We start from the raw sequence: 19,150 nt of genomic DNA, 5'->3' as shown, positions 1-19,150 counted from the left end.
TCCCTGTTTTTTGAAAGGAAGCCAGTGCAGAAAATGTAACATCAGGGTAATCCAGGGTTCACACAGTCTTTAAAAGCCCTTGCAAATCGAATGTGGTCCTGAAAAGTCCTTGAATTTTCTTCAACTTTGAATGTAGTGGCCTTGAAAGTATTTTTTAAAGCTTTTTAGTTGTCCAAGGCAGAATATAAATCATAGCCTTTAAATTCTCTGGAAAAATCATCTTAAAATTCTCTGGGCCAGAGAATTTAAAAGTGATTTACATAATGCGTTTTATGCAACAGTTTTAAAAATATCAATTTGAGACAAGTGGACTGAAAAATGTTGAGAAACTGGTGGGGCAAACAGTTCAAGCCTTGAAGTCCTGTTAGCTTGGACTGGGAATCTGCATGTGTACAAATCTGTGATTTACATTCCTGGTCCTTGAAAGACCTTAAAAATCATATGAGGCTCTCGAAAAAACCTTGAAAAGTGCTCAAAAAATGGTTGCAATATTTTGTATGAACCCTGTAATCTTGGTGTCATATATTACTTTAGCCGTAGGCAAAATTGTTGTGGGCTTATTGGAAACCACTTAATGACACTGTAGTTTTCTCATTCTCCACAATTTTACCTTGCTCTGCTGTGAAACTGGTGTTTTGTGGTCTGCGGTTCCAAATAAGTTCTTAACATTTTGTAAGGTCATCTATACCGACAATGTAAACTTTTATTCAATTAAGTGTATAGTGACAACTGTACATTGCAGTTTTTCATTTTACGATGGGCTTTTTCTTGTTTTGTTTTTCCCTCTCCTTACATCTTTGGTACATAACAATAAATGATTAGTATTCATTGTTAATGGTTTTGAGTATTTTTTTCTTCTTTCAGGTGCCGAAGTATCAGAAGCACCAAAAGTTGTCTTGAGTGAAACACAGCCTGTTGGTAATGCATCACAAGTCAGTTCTTATGCTGCATTTATGGTGTCTTTTCGCTCATTCCATGAAAAATCATTCAACGCTTTTCTGTCTTACTGGCCCACAATAAGAAATGGTACTAGAGATGTGTTTGGCCTTGTAGGACTTGATGGTGTAAGTATTTTTGTTTAACTTTATTCTCCAGGTATTTGTCATTGATTGTTTGTTTGCTTGATCAATTCTACGTGTACACTCTTGCTTTGTCGTGTTGGACGTAAATATTTTGAACAATCATTGGCCCCATATTTTAGCAAAAACTGTTCCTTTTTTATGCTAAAAATTTTAAAGGCCACAAGGCAGAAGTCAATATCCAGTTAAAAAAAACTTGAATTCTGTCATCAGTATAGACACTCTATTTTTCGGTTGGGAAAAGTTCCAGGTAAATATTATTTTGATTTTTTTTGAGGAACAAAAATGTCAGCCTCTCAATGTATATTGCATGGTTATAAGTGTTATTATGTTAAGTCTCATTGTGTCACACCCACCTCAATTTTTAAAACCCACTTCTCACAAGGAAATCCTTTTTGTGTTTGATACATCACACATGTACTTACTAAATTTATATTATTGTAATAGTAATAATTTTCTTTTTAGGTATTTGACCAACTCTGTCATGATCTGGCAGATGTTCACCCTGCTATCTTGTTCGTAACTTTCCTGTTTGGGATGCTCGGCTTCCTTTACCTTTTGTGGTCTTTTACGGTGAGCTATAAATTTCCGTTCTGTCGGTATTTTTGCCTCTTTGTCGATAGCACGTGATAGTATTGTCTTACTAAATACACGTACCGAACTCTGTTCATTTTCCTCTGATAATTTAGTACACATGTACATAATTATGTACAACATATACACTTTACTGTGGTAGTTACAATAAAGTATTATTGTAAGCTAGTCATAAGACTGTTGTACAATCAGCGACAGAATTGTTGAGATGTACTCAAATATGGTAACTTCAGATAACAAAAGAATCCACACCTCTCCCCCGTCCCCTCCATTCAAAGTTGGGGTGTTTGTTGTTTTCTACAGGAAGCTCAAACAGCGGCACAGCATTGCATAGAGGGGATGGGGGAGGAAAAGCTTTATTTTCCCCCTTTGAAGTTGGTAAAACGTCAGAAAGCTCCTTTAGGGCGAAGAGTCTCAACTAACTTTGTTGCCGATTGAAGTCATATAAATAAATAAAATTAATAAATTAATAATAAATAATGATTGGGAGGTAGCACATCCACAAAGTGGTTCTTTGTCTACCTGATTCCTGGTCAAATTGGAATTTGGAAATGTTGGTTTTTGAGGAGAGGGGAAAAGTGGAGTACCCGGAGAAAAACCTCTCGGAGCAAGGGAGAGAACCAACAACAAACTCAACCCACATATGGGCATCAACGCCGGGATTTGAACCCAAGCCACATGGGAGGCGAGTGCTCTCACCACTGCACCATCTCTTACTCCCCCAAGGGGAGCAAGGGCCGATTGTAGAAGAGTCTTATAACTAGCTTGCATTCTCTTTAAATTCATCAAAATAATCTATATAAATTACCTAAAATTAAAATGTATTATAATTATTTTTCTATTGCCAGCTTGGGAGTAAAAGGCATGGTGCAATGGGACCAAATCCTCGTGGTAGGTAGTCTAACTACATAATGTTGCCATGGGGATGGGAAGCATTGCGTAACTTCCGCTTGAGTGGTGGTGTAGGAGACAAGTACACAAGCTGCTTTGAATAATATCACTCAACAGACAAAAATTATATTTTCTAATGTGCAGCAACCTTCCTTGTATAGTATAGTTCTCCAGACTTGTGTTCAGAATTTTTTTACCCAGGCTAGGGACGAGTTTTACACTTATCTTTCCAAGCCAAAAAGTAATTTGTATTGGCTGATTCAGATTTTGTTGGTGGCAAAAGTGTGATGCATATTTCAACAATTCCAGTTAACTCAACCGTTTCCAGTCTTACTGAAATCATATGAATTCTGTTTTTAGACGTTGTGCGAAGCAAGGATGCCAGAATTCGCATCCTGGAAGAAGAACTAAAAGCTGCAGACAATGAAAAGCTTACACTTATGCATGAAAAGGAAACGGCCGTGAAAGAGGTACAGAATGATTTTATTATAATTTGGAAAGACTGCATCCTGCTTGAATATCAGAATCTTGTTCTTCATTTGCAAAGTCACATATGCAGTCACCATAACATTGAGTTCTAAGCACTACCCCAGTAGCTTGTTCAAAGATGCTCCTCTTAAATAAGGAATTACAAACAAAGAAATAACCTACTTGAAACATAATAGGGTTAGAAACCCTAACTGGCACGAAGTAAAACCGCCACCAATAATTTACAAGGAAGTGCTCTTTGAAAAATTGATGGGAACCCAGGGCTCTGGACAAACTACCTCTAATCTAATTAATCTAACCTCTCCGAGATATCATTGCTATACTGAAGGAGGAAGAACTTTTACCATCTCGACATCCAAAGCGTGGAACAGTTTACCAATCTTTCAAACAAGCATGTGGAATGAATTTTTCACTCAACAACTGACTGTTGATCATTTTCTTATTTAACTGATTCGATAAGTTTAGACTAGATTATACAGCTATATCTTGTATTTTTATATTGTTTAGTTGTACAGTGTATCTATAGTATTTAGATTATGTAGTTGTATCTTTTTTTATATAGTTTATACAGTTTAGTATTATCTATTTAATTGTTAATTTAATTATTATTTTTTATTATTGTTATTTTAGAGGGCCACAAGTTTATTAGCTATGGCTATTTAGTGTCTACCATCATTAAATAAAGTCTTTATCTTGTCTTATCCTGTGAAATGCAGGTTTCCCAGCATAATTGTGATATGTATGACAAAGCTAAGATTTTCTAGTCACCTGAGAGTAAAAGTTGGGCACCAGGGGCCACAGAGTGCTGCTAGTGCACAGCCTTGATTTACCTATCAACATGGTTGTACAAGAAAGCAGAGGACTTGAACTCAAGACTATTCTAAGAAACAACAGCAGCTAGTGACCAGCGTGGGACGCAAACCTGGAGTTGCCAGATTTTGCAAAGTTTCTCATTTTATTTTGTCACCTTTTATCAATTGTAGAAATATATTTGCGAGGACCAACTGAAAGACACTGATAACAAGATAGAACGGCTTCAAAAGGAAATCAAGAAACTGAAGGTTTGTATTAATTTACAGCTTTGTACTTCAAGACATTGACACTAAAGAGATTTTTGACTTAAGAAGGCTCAGTACTATCAGAATATGGGATCCATGATCTTTTCAGCCATATAATCAATTAACATCTAATTTCTCCTTACTGATATTGCTGTTTAAGAAGTCATAAGGTTGAGGAGAAATAGAAAAAAAGGACTACTAAAGATAAAAATTAACGTTTGAGGTTTTTCGACATTTTCTCTTCACGAGTACACATCAAAGGAATATTTAAAGAGTTCATTTCTAGGGGTACTCCGCTCTATAATGGCCGTTTATGGAAACGGATTCTGCCTAAAAAGAATATCTTAAAAAGGTAGAGATTGAACGAGTTAAAGAGTATAAAAGGGTAGGGAAATCGGATCATTTTACGTTTCTGGGAAACTGCCCCCCTACCCCTCCCCTAAACCAACATTAACACTTAGTTCTTACTTAGGGCAAAATGTTGGCTTAGGGAAGGGGTAGGTGGGCAGTTTCACAGAAACGTAAAATGATCTGGGAAATCTGTCACTTAGGTATTTCATAACTTTGTGGGTGCTACATACAAGTAACAAGAATCCTTCAATGATTTATTCCTCTTAAGTAGGTATGTGTAAGGGGCAGCATTTTGTAATATACAAGAGGACTTCCTTTTCGGTCAAAACTGCTACAAATTTCCATAAAAGAATGAGAGGTTGGATCTCGGGGCAAGATCTCCCCGTAGAAAACTTTGGTGAGCACCCCCCACACACCCCACCCCTGGGATAAAGAATATGGATTTTGATGTAATGTTACAACGGCATATTGATTTTCCGTTGTTTACAGAAAAAGGAGGATGAGATGACTGAGTATATAACAAAGGCTACTAATGAACAAGCAGAAGCAGAAGCTGAGATCAGGGAGAAAGGACACAGGATCGCTGAATATCAGAACATGGTAAAACATTTATAACATAGTCTTGTATGTTTGCCGTTGCACGAAATTTTGTACCGGATTGTGGTTGTGATTTTTTGCACGCGTAGTGCTGGGTAGTTTTTGTCCAGTTTCAAGCCTATTCTGGACATAGCCTACGTACATGTATCTTGTCTGCAACAAATGGCGAGGAGGGCAACCAGTTTCTCCTTTCAAGGCTCCACCCTCTATTTCCTTCCGTTCCTTTAAGAATCACCGCTCTCCAGAGGGAATTAATGAAATAAAATGTTCTGGTCAAAGCTAGGTTTAACTTTTTTTTTACATATTAAGCTGTTTGTCTTAACAGATTGTGGAATTGGAGACGAAGATTGGAGGCAAGCAAGCTGAAATTGAAAAGGTAACAGTCCATGTGGCTGATTCTTTGTTGCTCTGAAGGGTGTTCGTGCAGCCTCATTTTACCAACCTCTTTAATTAGTCGTTAGATGAAACAAAGAAAATTTATGTCGTTGAAGAGGCTTAGATTTTAGATACTAATTACCGGGAAATTTTGCGTACTTGTGATTTTATTCTACTCCCGTTGCGTAGCATCCTTAGATAAAATCAAATTATTCCTGAAAATTCTACGAGTTTTTGAAGAGTTTTTTTCAAGAAGAGAAGCTATACATGCCCAGGTACCTCAACGGAAGTCTGAAAGCTATTTAGCTGCATCTCCGTTTTTGCTCACATCTTACAATATAGTGCCTGGATATGGTGGAGGAAATTTCGGGAAAGTAATCAGTGGCAAAGAAGCAAAGATGGAAAACAATAATGCCTGATCTCCAGCCTGGAACTCAATCAACTGTTCGCGGACTCGGGGTCAGACATAAAGTGCATAGCATTCTCCAGTGGATACCATTATTGCCTTTGATCCTTCATAATATTACTACTCTAATATTACTATACTGGCTAAGGGCACCTTTCTAGACTGAAGGCTTTTCATTTTCAAATTTGCCTAGAGGGCCCGAAAAGCTACCGGGACTTCCAGAAACGGCCGCCAGTTCACGATGAATTCTCGTCTCTTCTGTTCACATACCTTTTATATGAATTTACAGTTACATGAGGACATTCAAGAACAACAAAGAGAGAGACAGGCTAATCAACAGCTCATTGATGAATTAAACAGCCAAATTCAACAATCAGATGAGAAAAATGACAAGGTACTATTTACGGAGCAATTTAGGTTTTTGGGAAACTGCCCACCTACCCTCCCCTAAGCCAACATTTTCAGCTGATTTGGATATACTCTGTAGCGGGTCGTTCTCCCACCACGTCAAATTTTATAGTCTTATGTTTATGCACAGGATTTCCACGTGGGCAATTTTGTGCAAATAGTAAGCACCCAGGTTGTTGCCCTATTTCTCAAATCGCTTGCTGAGGTAGCCTTCCACGCAAACGTTGTTAAGGCTTCGTCACGCGTTTAAGTCTTCCTCACGAACGCGTGACAAAGCCTTAAGAACGTTTGCGTGGGAGGCTGTCACTGAGGCTAGATACGAACTTTTCATGTGTAAACCGTCGCCTGCAGGTTAGCTCAATTGATTGAGCACATGACTGTGTAGCGGTATGCCTGGGTGCGATCTGGGCCGGACCACCATTTGGGGTCTTAAAAAGCTGAATATAGAGTTAGTAAGTGCTTCCTTTGCGACGACGCAATTGCAGCGAAGACGTCTCATAAAAAGTTAATTTACTTTCTTCCAGTTTTTATCGCGATTATTTCTACACGTAATCAAAAGTAGGCGAAGCCCCCTGGAATTGAATTGCTAGCATCCTTATCCAAGTTAAAGTTGTTGTTTTGCCCTCTAAACCTATTGTTTGTTTGTTTTGTTTTTTTTTACGTTGTTTTTGATGATTTCTATACCGAACACTCAAGGCTTGAAAAAATGCGTAGTTCTTTTCTAAGAGTTGGACCAAAACTTTGGAATTCTTTACCCTCAGATATGAGAAACTTACCAAAATCTACCTTTCGGAAAAAGATAAGGAATAAGCTCTTTGAAATTTTATCTAAATCTGATGACTATCTTGAAATCACTGAAATCATGCATCAACTTAAATTTAACTAGCTCAGGAACACAACTAAATTTATATTCTCTGTGTAAATCATAATGCAATTAAATTAGCTTAATACATACTATAGTTTTTATTTTGCGACAGCTGGTACTGTTTGTAAAATAGTTCTTTTTTTCTTTTCTTTCTTTAAATTTGTGTGTCTCTTCCCCCGCCTCGATTAGGCTCTCCTATACGCGGGTGGAAGCTATCGTGTAATTGTAAATTGAAAGTGAATGAATAAAGTTGAAGTTGAAGTTGTCGTTGCCATCGCGTCGATGGATCGTAAAGTCCCTTTTAGCCCGCGAACGCAGGCATCTTTCCGGTCGTCGCCTCTCTCCACGCTAAAAGTTACTTATCGGGTAGAAGAAGCGACGAACGGAAATACGTCTGCGTTTGCAGGCTACTCTGACATCTGCCAATGTTTAAGACTAAGTATGATAAAACTGGCAGACGTAGCCCTTCAATCGTGTGTTTATTATTGTGGAACTAATGTATTATCTGCCGATATATTTTTTACACAGCTTGACAAATTACTTCAGGAGGCGAGGAACAGGTAAGAATAAGCTCACAGTGTTCTAATAGTGGTCAGACAAGGAGATGGCATCTATTAAGAGTGGTGTGAAAAATATACTGAGACTTGATTATCAATTGAAATCAATTGTCGCACAAGACCCATTCAAACCCAGTGTTTGTCACTGTGAACATGCCTCGTATAGTGGAGCAAGAGTGGGTGGAGTACTCACCTCCCCTGACTAGTCTGGCCAAGTGGGTTGAGTTGAATTCCGGTCGTTTGGCCCGAAAGTCGATTTGCCCAACGGCGGTGAACATACTTATCAGAGATGTTATTTTAGTTAAGCTTGGATTCAACATCTGCAGTTACTGTCTTTTTACGCTTATTCTTTTGTTCCTTTTTTGGGGCGTAAAGAACGACAAATAAACATCGGGCGAGCCAGGCGATATAAGTCCGGGCAAACTGCCGTCTGGCGAATCGACCTTCTTGCGAAACGACCTCTTAAGTCTATTAGTGGCTCTCTTTCTTGCTTTGAGGGGTTTTTCTTTGGGTGCAATGGTTTTTTCACTCCTCACTGCGATGTTAATTGAGGTCCTGAACAGCTTCAAGGTGTTTCGTGGGTACACAAGTTACATTGCGGTTAAAATTTTGTTATTTTGTGAAATAACGTACGTATATTTCTTATTACAGCAGGGAAAGTTTACAGGCAGAATTTGACGAGCAGGTGCTCCGTTTAAATGAAATGGAACAACAGTTAAACTACAAGCGGGACGAATGTGAGGTATAACATGGAGGCATTTGTTATTAGCTTTTTTCAGTCCCCTATTCACACTTTTTTTCAGTATCAGTCCATTTCTAAATAACAGTCGTTTTGCACTCATGGAGTGTACAAGCTTTTTTGATAAGATTGAAAGAAGGACATGGTCAGAGAAGTAGCTGAAACTGAACTAGTCAAAGTAACCTCAGTTCGAACCACAGAGGACTCGTGCCCGAACCCACAGTTCTTTTTTCTCTGTTGTATAAATCAGCCACGTATGACTTTTGAGCTGTTCACTAGGGATAAGAAGGCTACATAACCACAGAATGACCATCCAGCGCTGTGTTGCAGCTACCCCTGCCTTTCTACAGCTGGTCTCAGTTGTTCGAAAATTGGATAACGTGGATAAAAAGTGAAAAGATGAAAAGTGGATAACGCTCTCCACTGGACAAATCACTACCCAGTGGATAACGCAAGTGGTTTTTCAAATTCTTATCCGCTGGATAGTGATTTCTACGATGGATAGCGCTATCCAACGTTTGAACAACGCGGGCCTGGATGAAGCAACTTCATTGTTGTTTTTTTAGGCTTTTCTCGGGACTAAGCCTTTTACTTCGTGGAAATTATTGGGAGCTTAAGCCCTCATGACGGTGACAGGATCAGCAGTGTCAAAAAATACTCTTTTAGGCTACATTCACAGGGCACCAGACGAATTTTCGGCAACCAGTGAAAAATTCGTCCGTTGAGGTGTTCCGTTCATTCGGAACACGCTAACTGTACGAACTTTAGCACACCTGGGGAGCAACCGTTCAAAGATTGGAACGCCAAAATCTAGCCTGTCAAATTTTTAGCCGATACGGTAGAAAATTTGTCCGGGGCGGTGAGAACATCATGGCCGTCTATATTTTAGTACGGCAAGTGCGTGGCTGCATGGATGCGTGGTTACTTAGCTGGAAGACGTCGTTTTGGGTATGCTCAAGGAGCGCTCTGCGCATGGGCAGTTGGTAAAGCTACTGAGAAACGAGTCAAAATTCAGCCTGATTCGTCAGTTCCTTGCGAACAGAGTGAAAATAGTGAACGGTTCCCTCTGAACGAAGTGCCCTGTCAAATTTTCTGCCGGTCGGAAATTCGTTCCGTGCCGCGTGAACGCTGTAAGAAGCAAAACAACAACTCTGCACGTGGACTTTTGGGTTTTCACTCCACGATAAAACGAACAATCAGCAAGGCCGTTATTAAATTCCTCCTCCAAAAAGACGCGCCACACGCGATTAGCACCGCAGGAAGAAAACTAGAATGTCACTGCTTTTGTGTCGGTTTGTTGACCATGACGATAAATATACCGCAGCGAATCAATGAATAGCTTTTTCCACGGTGCATGTGGCCATTGCTAACATTTCAACTTTTTATCTAAAGCTTCTACAAGATTGTTTAAAGCAAGTTAAAGTCAACGCATCTGCTGACGAGGACAGAGAGACGGATGAGGAATCAGGTTAGAAAAAGGAACAGCGCGGTCTTTAAACTACGGTAAAACGGACAACAAAAAAATGCAACTTGTTTTGTAATATTACTGCAAAACGAGTTGAAAAGCTATGTTGCGCGTTTTACAACCCGCGTTCAAACCTGTCTTACTTCAAATCAGGTTGTTGCAGGTTGCGTGAATACTGTCTTCTGATTGGATAAAAGTACGCCGGAGTCACGCCATACACTTTGATTCATGGGTTGTATTTAAACGCGCAATATCGCTATTCAACTGGTTTTGCAGCAATGTTGCTAAAAGAAAGTTGAACGTTTTTGTCGCCCGTCCTACCGTACCGTTACTTAGGATTAGTTGTATTCTCAGGTTAGAAAGGGGTTGATCTAGACTGCACCGAGTAAATAGTCATGACCACTGCATATAAAAAATACCAAAAAAGTAGACAGTTACTTCAAGTAGTGCTATGGAGCTATTAAGAACTCAAAATTTGAATCATTATTAATGGCACCACAAAACACTGCTCAGTGGCCTTAATTGAAATGGTCTCACCGACACAGGATTTCATTTAAACGGAGTCGAAAGTTGGAACCACTTTGTGTAGCGTAACAAACAGTATTACGAGAAAGGGGTTCGTTCTAAATTGTATCTTTTCCATCCCTACCTAAAAGCTTATGGTTTGTTTCGTTTATTTAACAGTTTCTTTGTCTTATGTTAGATCCACAAGAACTGGAAAAGCGAATAGGGGACATGATGGATGTTGCTAAGGTAAGACTCTACCTTTTATATAGCTATGTACCGTCTGTCTCAGTTTAAAAAAAAAGTTTTAAATGAAAGAAGAACATCGCAGTTATAGACCCAACTTTTAGAAAACCTGAAAAAATTCAAGCTTGTACTGGAGTCGAATTCTTGTCCTCTGCGATACTGGTGCAGCGCTCTACCACTTGAGCTAGCAAGCCAACTGGGAGCAGGTCATTGAATTGTTTGTTGTAAAAACTTTAAAATGGTTTGTTTTCATGATGTTTTAGGCGAAATCAGAACTGAAAAAGTCTCTTGAGTCTCAGAGGGCCATGGAATCTGAACTGGATGATCACAGGAGGACTAGGAAACTGCTTGAAAGTAAGTAATTAAGACTGACGGCACTACTTGATTTTTAGGTCCGGGGATTGTTCTATTAACATTGTTAGACTATTTTCAGACGAGTTTTACAGTAGGGTTTGTCTCGATGAATTTTTTAATGATTTACTACCGAAGGCGAAGTTTGCTTCAAGCCCACAACATTGCTGGGAGATGTTGCGTCCGTTTTCACGTAGCAAAAAGTTTGACTGGTTTCAAACTTTCCGCGTCAACTCCCAAAAACACGCAACAACCTGCAACAAGGTGCGCAAACGGATGCAACATGTAACATCCAACAATGTTGGGAGTTGTTGGCTAACAATGTTGCGTCCGTTTACACGGGGCTTCGACTTCGTTATTCGTTTCGGATTCGTTCACCAATACCCGAAGACGAATTTTGCCTTCGGGTTGGTCATAAATTCGTCGATGAATAGGTTTAAAACGCGAAAACAAAAGTGATACGACCCATAGGGGCCCAGTTAAGTAAGAGGTTCTGAAGAGTTGCTAGGCTACTGGGGCCTTAAAACACGTATTAATTTTTATCTTAATATTCGTATTGACTGACTGATAAGCATTCGAGCTGTAAATGAAACTTGTACTCTCTTGAATGTAGCGTTTTTATCACCTCCTATTAGTTATCACGCATTTTAACGTTAACCAAAGTAAATGCGAAATTGCATATTTTTAATTGCAGACGAAGTAGAAGAAATACGGGAACAGCTGGTTCAGCTAAAAAGCAAAGCCGACCAAGCTGCTCTTAGCCAGCGAGAAAAGGAAATCGAACTGGAAGCTCTTCAGAAATATTTCAAGTCATCGGAGGTTGAATTACACAGGTATGTATTAGTATAGGTAAAAGCATGATTTATAGTGATATTTGGCATAAATACCTCGAGTGATATTTCGAAATTGTTAAACGTAATTTCACGAGCCGTTAGGCGAGTGAAATTTGAGACAATTTTGAAATATCACGAGTGGTATTTATGCCAAATATCACGTACAAATCATGCTATTATTAGTTTATACTACTACCCGCAAAAGGTTTGTAATCTTCACATGTAGGTATTTCAAATTAAGCTGAAATACCCCTGCGCTAAGCCAATCAAATTGCAGTAATTTTTCATGTAGTGGTATAAATTAAGATATTTCATGTTCTCGGTCATGTATGACTTAAATGTTCCCTCTTTTAATATTTGAACGACAAAAGAACTGCTTTGGTCTTGCACGGTTACGTTACAACGCTTCGTTACATGGTTAAATCTCTTTCGCTATTTGGTGGACCAGTCAAACCAATGCATTACTGTTAACTACCGCCCAGAAGCACTGGGCTTATACATCTTCGTAAGTGGCTTTAGGATGACTTATAAACGGAAGGGCTTATATTCGCGGGGTCATTTAACCGGAATAGAAAAAGCCCTTCGAAACAAGCCAAAGAAGTGTTGATCAAAATACGTTTTGTATTTAATGGTATTTAATTAAGCTCCAAAACGTCATAATAAAGCGAACTCAGAAGACTTCTTATAGTTGGAACTAGAGCGGGCCTTATTTAATATCCAGGCAGATTATAACACGACATGGCTTACACACATTTTCCCGCGCTCATCGCTGGTTGCAAGAAATCGAGTTGTGATTGGTTCTTTCCAATCTCTTCCTCTGTTACATTGGTCAGAATAAAGTCATTTTCTAAGCCAATAGGAAACGTTTGCTTGCTGCATGATTTCACTTAGAAATTTTTGAATTTATATAGAAGCACTGAACAGTGTCTATCAGTGTAAAACAAATAATAGTAAGAGGTCTTTTTTTTTTTTCTTCATATTTGTAGAAAACTTACAGCTGAAGAGTCTGCACGAATTAGCACAGAGAACCAGCTCCAGTCCGAACAGGCCAAAGCTTCTACTGCTGTTGTTGATGCTGATAAATACAGGTGTTTTTTAAAAGTCTGTTATTACTTCTTTGTGACTTCATTTCGAGTACCCTCCCCTTTTATGCAAGGCCCGGAATGTGCGACGCTATTGTAGTGAAGAACGGGACAAAGAGAGAGAGAGATGTTGTTCACCCTTTTAAATCCTTATAGCAGCTATATTTCTTTGGAGCTTGAGGTGGCCGTGCTACGTACCAGCTATTGTTTGCTTAGATAAGAAGTTTGCGTTCCATCGTCTCCCTCCACCCTGGTGTGTAAGTAGGTGCCGGCAACATGTCCTGTAGTGGACTAGTATCTCATCCGGGAGGAAATAACAATATTTCCGGGTGCTCTGCTCACAGAAACCGGGATTGGCTCTTCCTTCATTTCTTCGTTCGATTCCCCTCTTTGCATTACAGTCTCCACTAATGGATACAAACGTCTGGCACGAGCTTGTAAAGTAAACTCCCTCTATGTCAGACGGCTTTAGGACTAGCTCTCAATGCCTGCTTCAACTATTCATTTTGCCCCTTTATTCTCAGCCGAGTAAGGACTTAATACTGACAAGCAAAAAATTGTTTTGTACAGACAGCTGTATTTGGACATTAAGAAACAAATCGAAGAGATAGATCAGAGTAAAAAGGAACAAGTAAGTAGATTATTACCTACTTTCACATCATTAATTTAGGTTCGGTTCGGCCATAGAAAAGTACATTAATTATCTATCGTATATAGTTTATACTATGACAAAAATTAAACCGGTATAAAACCGGCATAAATACCACTCGTGATATTTCAAATCATGGCATTGTAACTTTAACTTGACGCTGTTGTATTAATGTGGAGAAAATATCAGTGTTACTAGTTGCTTATCATTTCAAGAAAGAATAATCTCTACTTTTTTTCTTGTTTAGTTATCCAACATGGAGACTAAAGCACATCAAAACTGGGTAAGTTTGAGACGAAGGCATCTACGACGACAAAAGCATTCCTTAATCCAATGTCGAAGGGCGCTTGCACTGCCCTCAAAGAATAAATGCTGGGCAGTCTCATCATAAAAATAAGCTTTTACATCATCATCATCATCATCTTCATTATTAACATTATCGTTAACATCATCATCATCATCATCATCATCATGATTATTTTCCCTCAGTCTGTTTTTCTCAGTCCTTTTTCATTCTTCACAAGTAGCAAACGCTTCTCGAGACAATTACACTAGGTGGAAAGAAAGTTAGGTGAAATAAGAAACATGGCACTAACTGTAGATTGTTTCTGTTGTTTTGATTATTTGTTCACACACTTTTTACTTATCCATCCATTAAAACGTTCATTATTTCAGCTGGATTATAGGGCGGCAGCAAATGAAGTAGAAGCTCTTAAAGAAGAGAATGATCTCCTCAGGAGAAAGTATGTTCATTCGAAAGATTGTCGCATGTTCCCTTTAGAAATTTTTTTCTTGATTAGTTGCGGTAGTCAGTAGTCATTCGCCAGTGGAACAGAAAAGGCAGCCATTCGCCACTCATGAGACGAGTAAGAAGATGGACTGCTCCAGTTCCCTTCTCGTTTGTTAACAGGCCTCTAAGTCCCAAGATCCACATACAAATTCTCCCCACTACTTCTATTGAAAATGTATAGCGATAACAAATGAGAATTTGAAGTTTGATATTAGGGTTTAAAGCATTAACCCTTTAAGCCCCAAGATCCACATACAAATTCTCCAGACTGATCTCCATACATTTCTCGTAAGAGTAGTCGAGAGAATTTGGTTTAAGATCAAAGTGTTCTCCATTTGGTAGTCAATCTAGTGATTCTCATAACCTTTACTCTTGATGATCTGCTGATGTTGTTAGGAGAAAATTGATGTTGTTCACTCTTGGGACCTAAAGGGTTAAGTGGAGAATAGGTCATCATAATGATCTTATTTTGTTCCACGGGAATCTAAGGGAAGAAACAATCTTACTCCCCCTTCGCTATCTTCTATCACTGACCACCTTTCCTTTTCCCCTTTCCCCCATTTTCTTAATTATCACCCATTTTTACTCCCCCACCCAACCCATCACCCATGACCCCTGCCGGAAGCCCTCCTACTTCTTGCTTGATATCAGATGTGTAAAGCAATGCAGCCTGTTCAATGGATTTCAATGTTTGTTGTTTTCCGTTTCTAGGCTTTACGATATGGAGGTTAGAGGAAGCCGTCCAAGCTCATCAGCAAGCAGCAATCAAATGAACCACGGTGAGTTGGTCAGCAAACAATCCGGATCTTTCCTCGTTCCTCTCGTATTATGAGATCTCGAATGGCACCTAGTGAAATGGTTTTGCCATAGTTAGCCTACAGCGATTATCGTCCAGATTTTCTGAAAAAGACCACAAGAAAAAAGTCAAGACCTCATTAAACGTTTATTACGCTAACACCAAAACATTTCTGAGAGTATTTTGGCAGTTGTAAGGTAATAGTAACATTCAGACTTTTTTGCATCTGAGTTCATCTACAACACTTTTCCCATAACAAACAACTTCAAACCTGTAAAAAGTCTGTACTTGCCAAATTTTACATATAAGGGTTTCCTATCTTATTTTGCAGTTGATGGCCGGGACTCGCCGCGACAAAGGTAAGCGTTTTTATTTTATTTTATTTTTTTTTTTGTAAGAGAGGAGCTTGTGGTCATTCTATAAATAAAGGCTTGGTATTTCCTGAATTGTACATCATGAAAAAAAACTTCTTTTTCTTTCTTTTTGAATCTACAGTCCAATGACTGGTCCGCCCGGACATGGTAGCCCTGTTCCATTTGCTCCTATGATGGGTACGTACTTGCATTTGGCTTTTTCTTCTGGTCACAGATGTGCTAAATTAATGATTTAAATGAGTGTTTATTGAATCCGTTATTTCCAGTTGATAAAAAAAATTGTTTAGACTCAGAGAAGCTGTGTCTAGAAATTAAGCCAAAATCAGTTATAAGGAACTTGCCGGCTAATTGAATGACATTAGAGAGGTCAAGCATCACGTTTACGTCAAAAGGCAAACGCGAATTTGTACCACGTGATCATGTTTCCCCTCTTTACTTGTCGTCCACTATTTATTATTTCAACACATACATTAGTAGTTTCACGTAATTTTTTTCCATAAGAATTGTTTTGAGCAGTTTTTATCTGCTAATTTTCTATTTTGAGAAATTCTCAACCTGATTCTGACGTTTGCCGTATACGTGAAGCCTAACTTTCTATTGTGTTATTGAAAAAAACGCTACAACAGATAAGGAACATTTAGCTTGTACAACAACTGTAAAGGAAGGCAAGGTGTGATTGGACAAAAGTAAAAAAAAATTAAAACAGATTGCATTTGGGGTATTTAAATACTGTTTAACGTAACTATTTTTTGAAATTTCTCTGTTGTGTGATGTGAATATAAACGTTGTCAATTGGGATAGATATTTCTTTGTTCTGAAGCTGTGCTTTTATCATTTAGACTCTCATTTCCTTGCTAACGTTCAGTTTCATTGCGAATAATTAGTAGAACGTAACGAAACTGGCGAAACTACGGTGTCACGGGCCGTTTTATTTCCAGCACGTTAACCCGGAAGCAATCACCCGGCGGGAGCACACAGTGAATTTTGGGGAAGAAGGTTTCTAAAACTAGTCTGAAAATCTAGCGCACTGTGACGCTTATTATATTATAGGTACCCCTTGCTTGATGGCAGTTTGTTCTAACGGTTGAGGCTAGGTTATTTCAAGTGTAGCTTTTGTTTATTTGTTTGTTTTTTCTTTTCTTTTCTTTTTAGGTCCCCCACCTCCTCCCCCTGGAATGTTTCCAGTTCAACGAAGGCACCCTGCTGAAATGCTTATGATGACTCCTCCTCCTCGAGCACCCTTCCCCCCTCCGGGTCATGCCACTCCTCCCCCGACAACTTCAACTCCTCAGGTATCTTATTTCATTGTTTTCTTTATATGCACCTTTGCGTGCCTCAAACATGTTCCCGAAGGTGGAGGTTGCATGAGGGTGTTTCTATGTCATCTCCCGCGAGGTAGCGAGACGAGCCGGAGGCTGAGGAAAAATGGGCTTCCTCGGTTGGAAGAAATGAGATATTTTTAGCACTCTAGCAAGTAAATAGAATGTTAGTGCAGTGTAAAACCCTTTGCTTTCTCAAGTGTCAATAAGCCAAATCCAATTAATTACTCTAGCAAATTTTAGCAGCCCGCGACCATCAAACGAACCGCCAATCACGTTCTTAGGTCCGTTTCTCTTCACTACTAGGGACGAGGTTGGCGAACCACTTTTAAGTCTAACCAGCGCCAACCGCGCGCAAAAGCGTGCCAGTGACAGACTTAGATTTGGTTCTGGCTTCGCTTCTTTAATTTCCTTCCCTCCTCGCCAAGTCCTTACTATCCGAAGCCTGGAATAGGACTTACAAACCAAAGCAACCGCTAAACGCTTGTACCACTCGTCCATACACCGCCGAAACAAACTATTATCGTTTTAATTTCAAAATCTTTAAATAAACGATTTGGCTCGTTTATTTTCTTTTTAGACCTCTAAACTGGATGGTGACGCTCCAGATGGCTCATCCCGTTTTCCTCCCCCTCCTCCACCCCCCATGGCTGGATTTGGCCCAAGGCCCTTGCCCCCTATGATGGGTATGCCAAGATTTCCTCTCCCCCCACCCCCTATGATTCCTCCTCCTGTGTCTGGTGGACAAGGACCTCGTAAGTATTTTAAGTTCTGCTAAAGCTTAAGTTGTGACTTGGTTGTTACTTTTAATCATCATTTTCACATTGCCCATAATGTCCCTTGCTTAACCCCCAAATTTTCTCCTGGCGCAAAACTCAAGAGAAATTGGAAACAGTGAGTATGTTTTTTTTTTCGGAGGGGGGGGGGGGGGGGGGGTTCAAAGGAAGTTTATTATGGGCAAAATGAAAATGGTCATTGAAGCAATCAGAACCCGATGTGAAGCTCGGGTAGACGCGTCATTCGAACTGGCTAAGAAAGTTTATTTTTTTAGATTTCTTTTCTTTTTTTAATAATCAGAAGCCTTAGAAGTGCAATAACGGAGTCTCTGGAAAATTAGACTAACAAATTCTCTTAGTTTTGATCCATCGCTCGTTACGAATGGAGGATTATTTGTTGGTTTGTTTGTTAGCCAGCATGTTCTTTTCACATTTGGGCCGAGAGCCTATTTTTCTGTCTCAAGATGGACCGAACATCACTTAAATTCCCCTATAAGAAATGGATTTATTTGTGTTTTCGAGCTATATTCAAACTTTTCTCTTTTTTCCCCCCTTTTTCCAGGACTTTTTAGACCAGGCGGACCTCTTCCACCACCTGTTTCAATGCAAGGCCCTAGGCCATCTTCTTAAGATTCTTTTAAAGGAAAAAATAATTGTATTTAAATCGAGATGAATGTCTGTCAAATAAAATGGTTCTCTTTTTGGATGTGGTGTTGTTTGTAGACGTAGCAATCAATTAACTCGCCATGTTATCGGTTGTCAAATGTCTCAAAAACGAGTAAAGGGGCCTAGTAGCTGATCCCTCCTTGTCAGAGGATTTTCCTGCACTTTTCTGCCCAGCACAAGTTCTTGAGGGTGACTTGTTTTGTATGGAGTACTGATTGTTGGGACCTCCAGGACAAAGGGAGTTACGGGTTCGTAAAATCTGGAGTAGACCTACAATGTCTGACTGGGAGAGGGTTTACATTTATAAACAGTACGATTTAACAGGAGGTTCGAGAAACCGGGATTTGAGAAATTGCGATTCAACTACATGTCATACTATCATTTACAACGGAACCACCAATATACCTTCGTAGAGAGAGTAAAAAAACACTTGGCCAAGTACTGTTTAAAAAACGAGCAATAGTGTATTATAAGGTCACGACTGCGAGTTTTTTGAACGGGTTCAAAATCTCTGATGCAGATCAACTCATTCTTGCACTAATATTTAGATTTGGGGTTATTTTGGTGCAAAAAATTGGACGTTAAGTTTAGCCGTGTCTTTATCAGATATAAAGACACTCATTAAAAATTAAGAGCGCCTGTCCATAAAAATCAAACATATCGCGGCAAGGGTGGAAAAGTCGATTTCTTTCATATTTTAATGTTAGATAGGCTAGGGTATAACTAAAATCACTGTATGTTTTTTTGGGTGAAATATCCTTTTATTTCAGAGATAAATACAAATAAGCAAAATCCGTTAAAATCGTCATTTGAGGCGCTCAATTATTATATGAGTTTGAAAGCCTCGCGTGCAAAAACCGATCACTCTACCATCCTTGAAACATCACAGC

General features: G+C 39.2%; 1 protein-coding gene across 1 annotated transcript in view; it reads left to right on the top strand.

Annotated features, from left to right (window-relative positions):
• LOC140943280 (uncharacterized) overlaps positions 1-18,300 on the top strand; it is a 29,959-nt gene extending 11,659 nt beyond the window's left edge. The window contains exons 7-30 of the mRNA XM_073392353.1: positions 865-1,064; positions 1,545-1,652; positions 2,522-2,564; positions 2,925-3,034; positions 4,037-4,114; positions 4,952-5,062; positions 5,385-5,435; positions 6,130-6,234; positions 7,642-7,673; positions 8,322-8,412; positions 9,802-9,877; positions 10,578-10,627; positions 10,888-10,978; positions 11,670-11,808; positions 12,795-12,896; positions 13,461-13,521; positions 13,787-13,822; positions 14,215-14,282; positions 15,041-15,108; positions 15,457-15,484; positions 15,621-15,676; positions 16,652-16,791; positions 17,399-17,573; positions 18,157-18,300. Coding sequence (XP_073248454.1) covers positions 865-1,064; positions 1,545-1,652; positions 2,522-2,564; positions 2,925-3,034; positions 4,037-4,114; positions 4,952-5,062; positions 5,385-5,435; positions 6,130-6,234; positions 7,642-7,673; positions 8,322-8,412; positions 9,802-9,877; positions 10,578-10,627; positions 10,888-10,978; positions 11,670-11,808; positions 12,795-12,896; positions 13,461-13,521; positions 13,787-13,822; positions 14,215-14,282; positions 15,041-15,108; positions 15,457-15,484; positions 15,621-15,676; positions 16,652-16,791; positions 17,399-17,573; positions 18,157-18,224 — 2,087 coding nt within the window. The 3' untranslated portion in view covers positions 18,225-18,300. The remainder of the gene's footprint in view (positions 1-864; positions 1,065-1,544; positions 1,653-2,521; positions 2,565-2,924; positions 3,035-4,036; positions 4,115-4,951; positions 5,063-5,384; positions 5,436-6,129; positions 6,235-7,641; positions 7,674-8,321; positions 8,413-9,801; positions 9,878-10,577; positions 10,628-10,887; positions 10,979-11,669; positions 11,809-12,794; positions 12,897-13,460; positions 13,522-13,786; positions 13,823-14,214; positions 14,283-15,040; positions 15,109-15,456; positions 15,485-15,620; positions 15,677-16,651; positions 16,792-17,398; positions 17,574-18,156) is intronic.
• The last annotated feature ends 850 nt before the right edge of the window (positions 18,301-19,150 follow it).

The sequence above is a fragment of the Porites lutea genome, chromosome 7 (genome assembly GCF_958299795.1).
Source record: "Porites lutea chromosome 7, jaPorLute2.1, whole genome shotgun sequence".
Classification (NCBI taxonomy): Eukaryota; Metazoa; Cnidaria; class Anthozoa; order Scleractinia; family Poritidae; genus Porites; species Porites lutea.
Note: the sequence above shows the minus strand (reverse complement) of the source record. Positions and strands in the feature narration are given on the sequence as shown.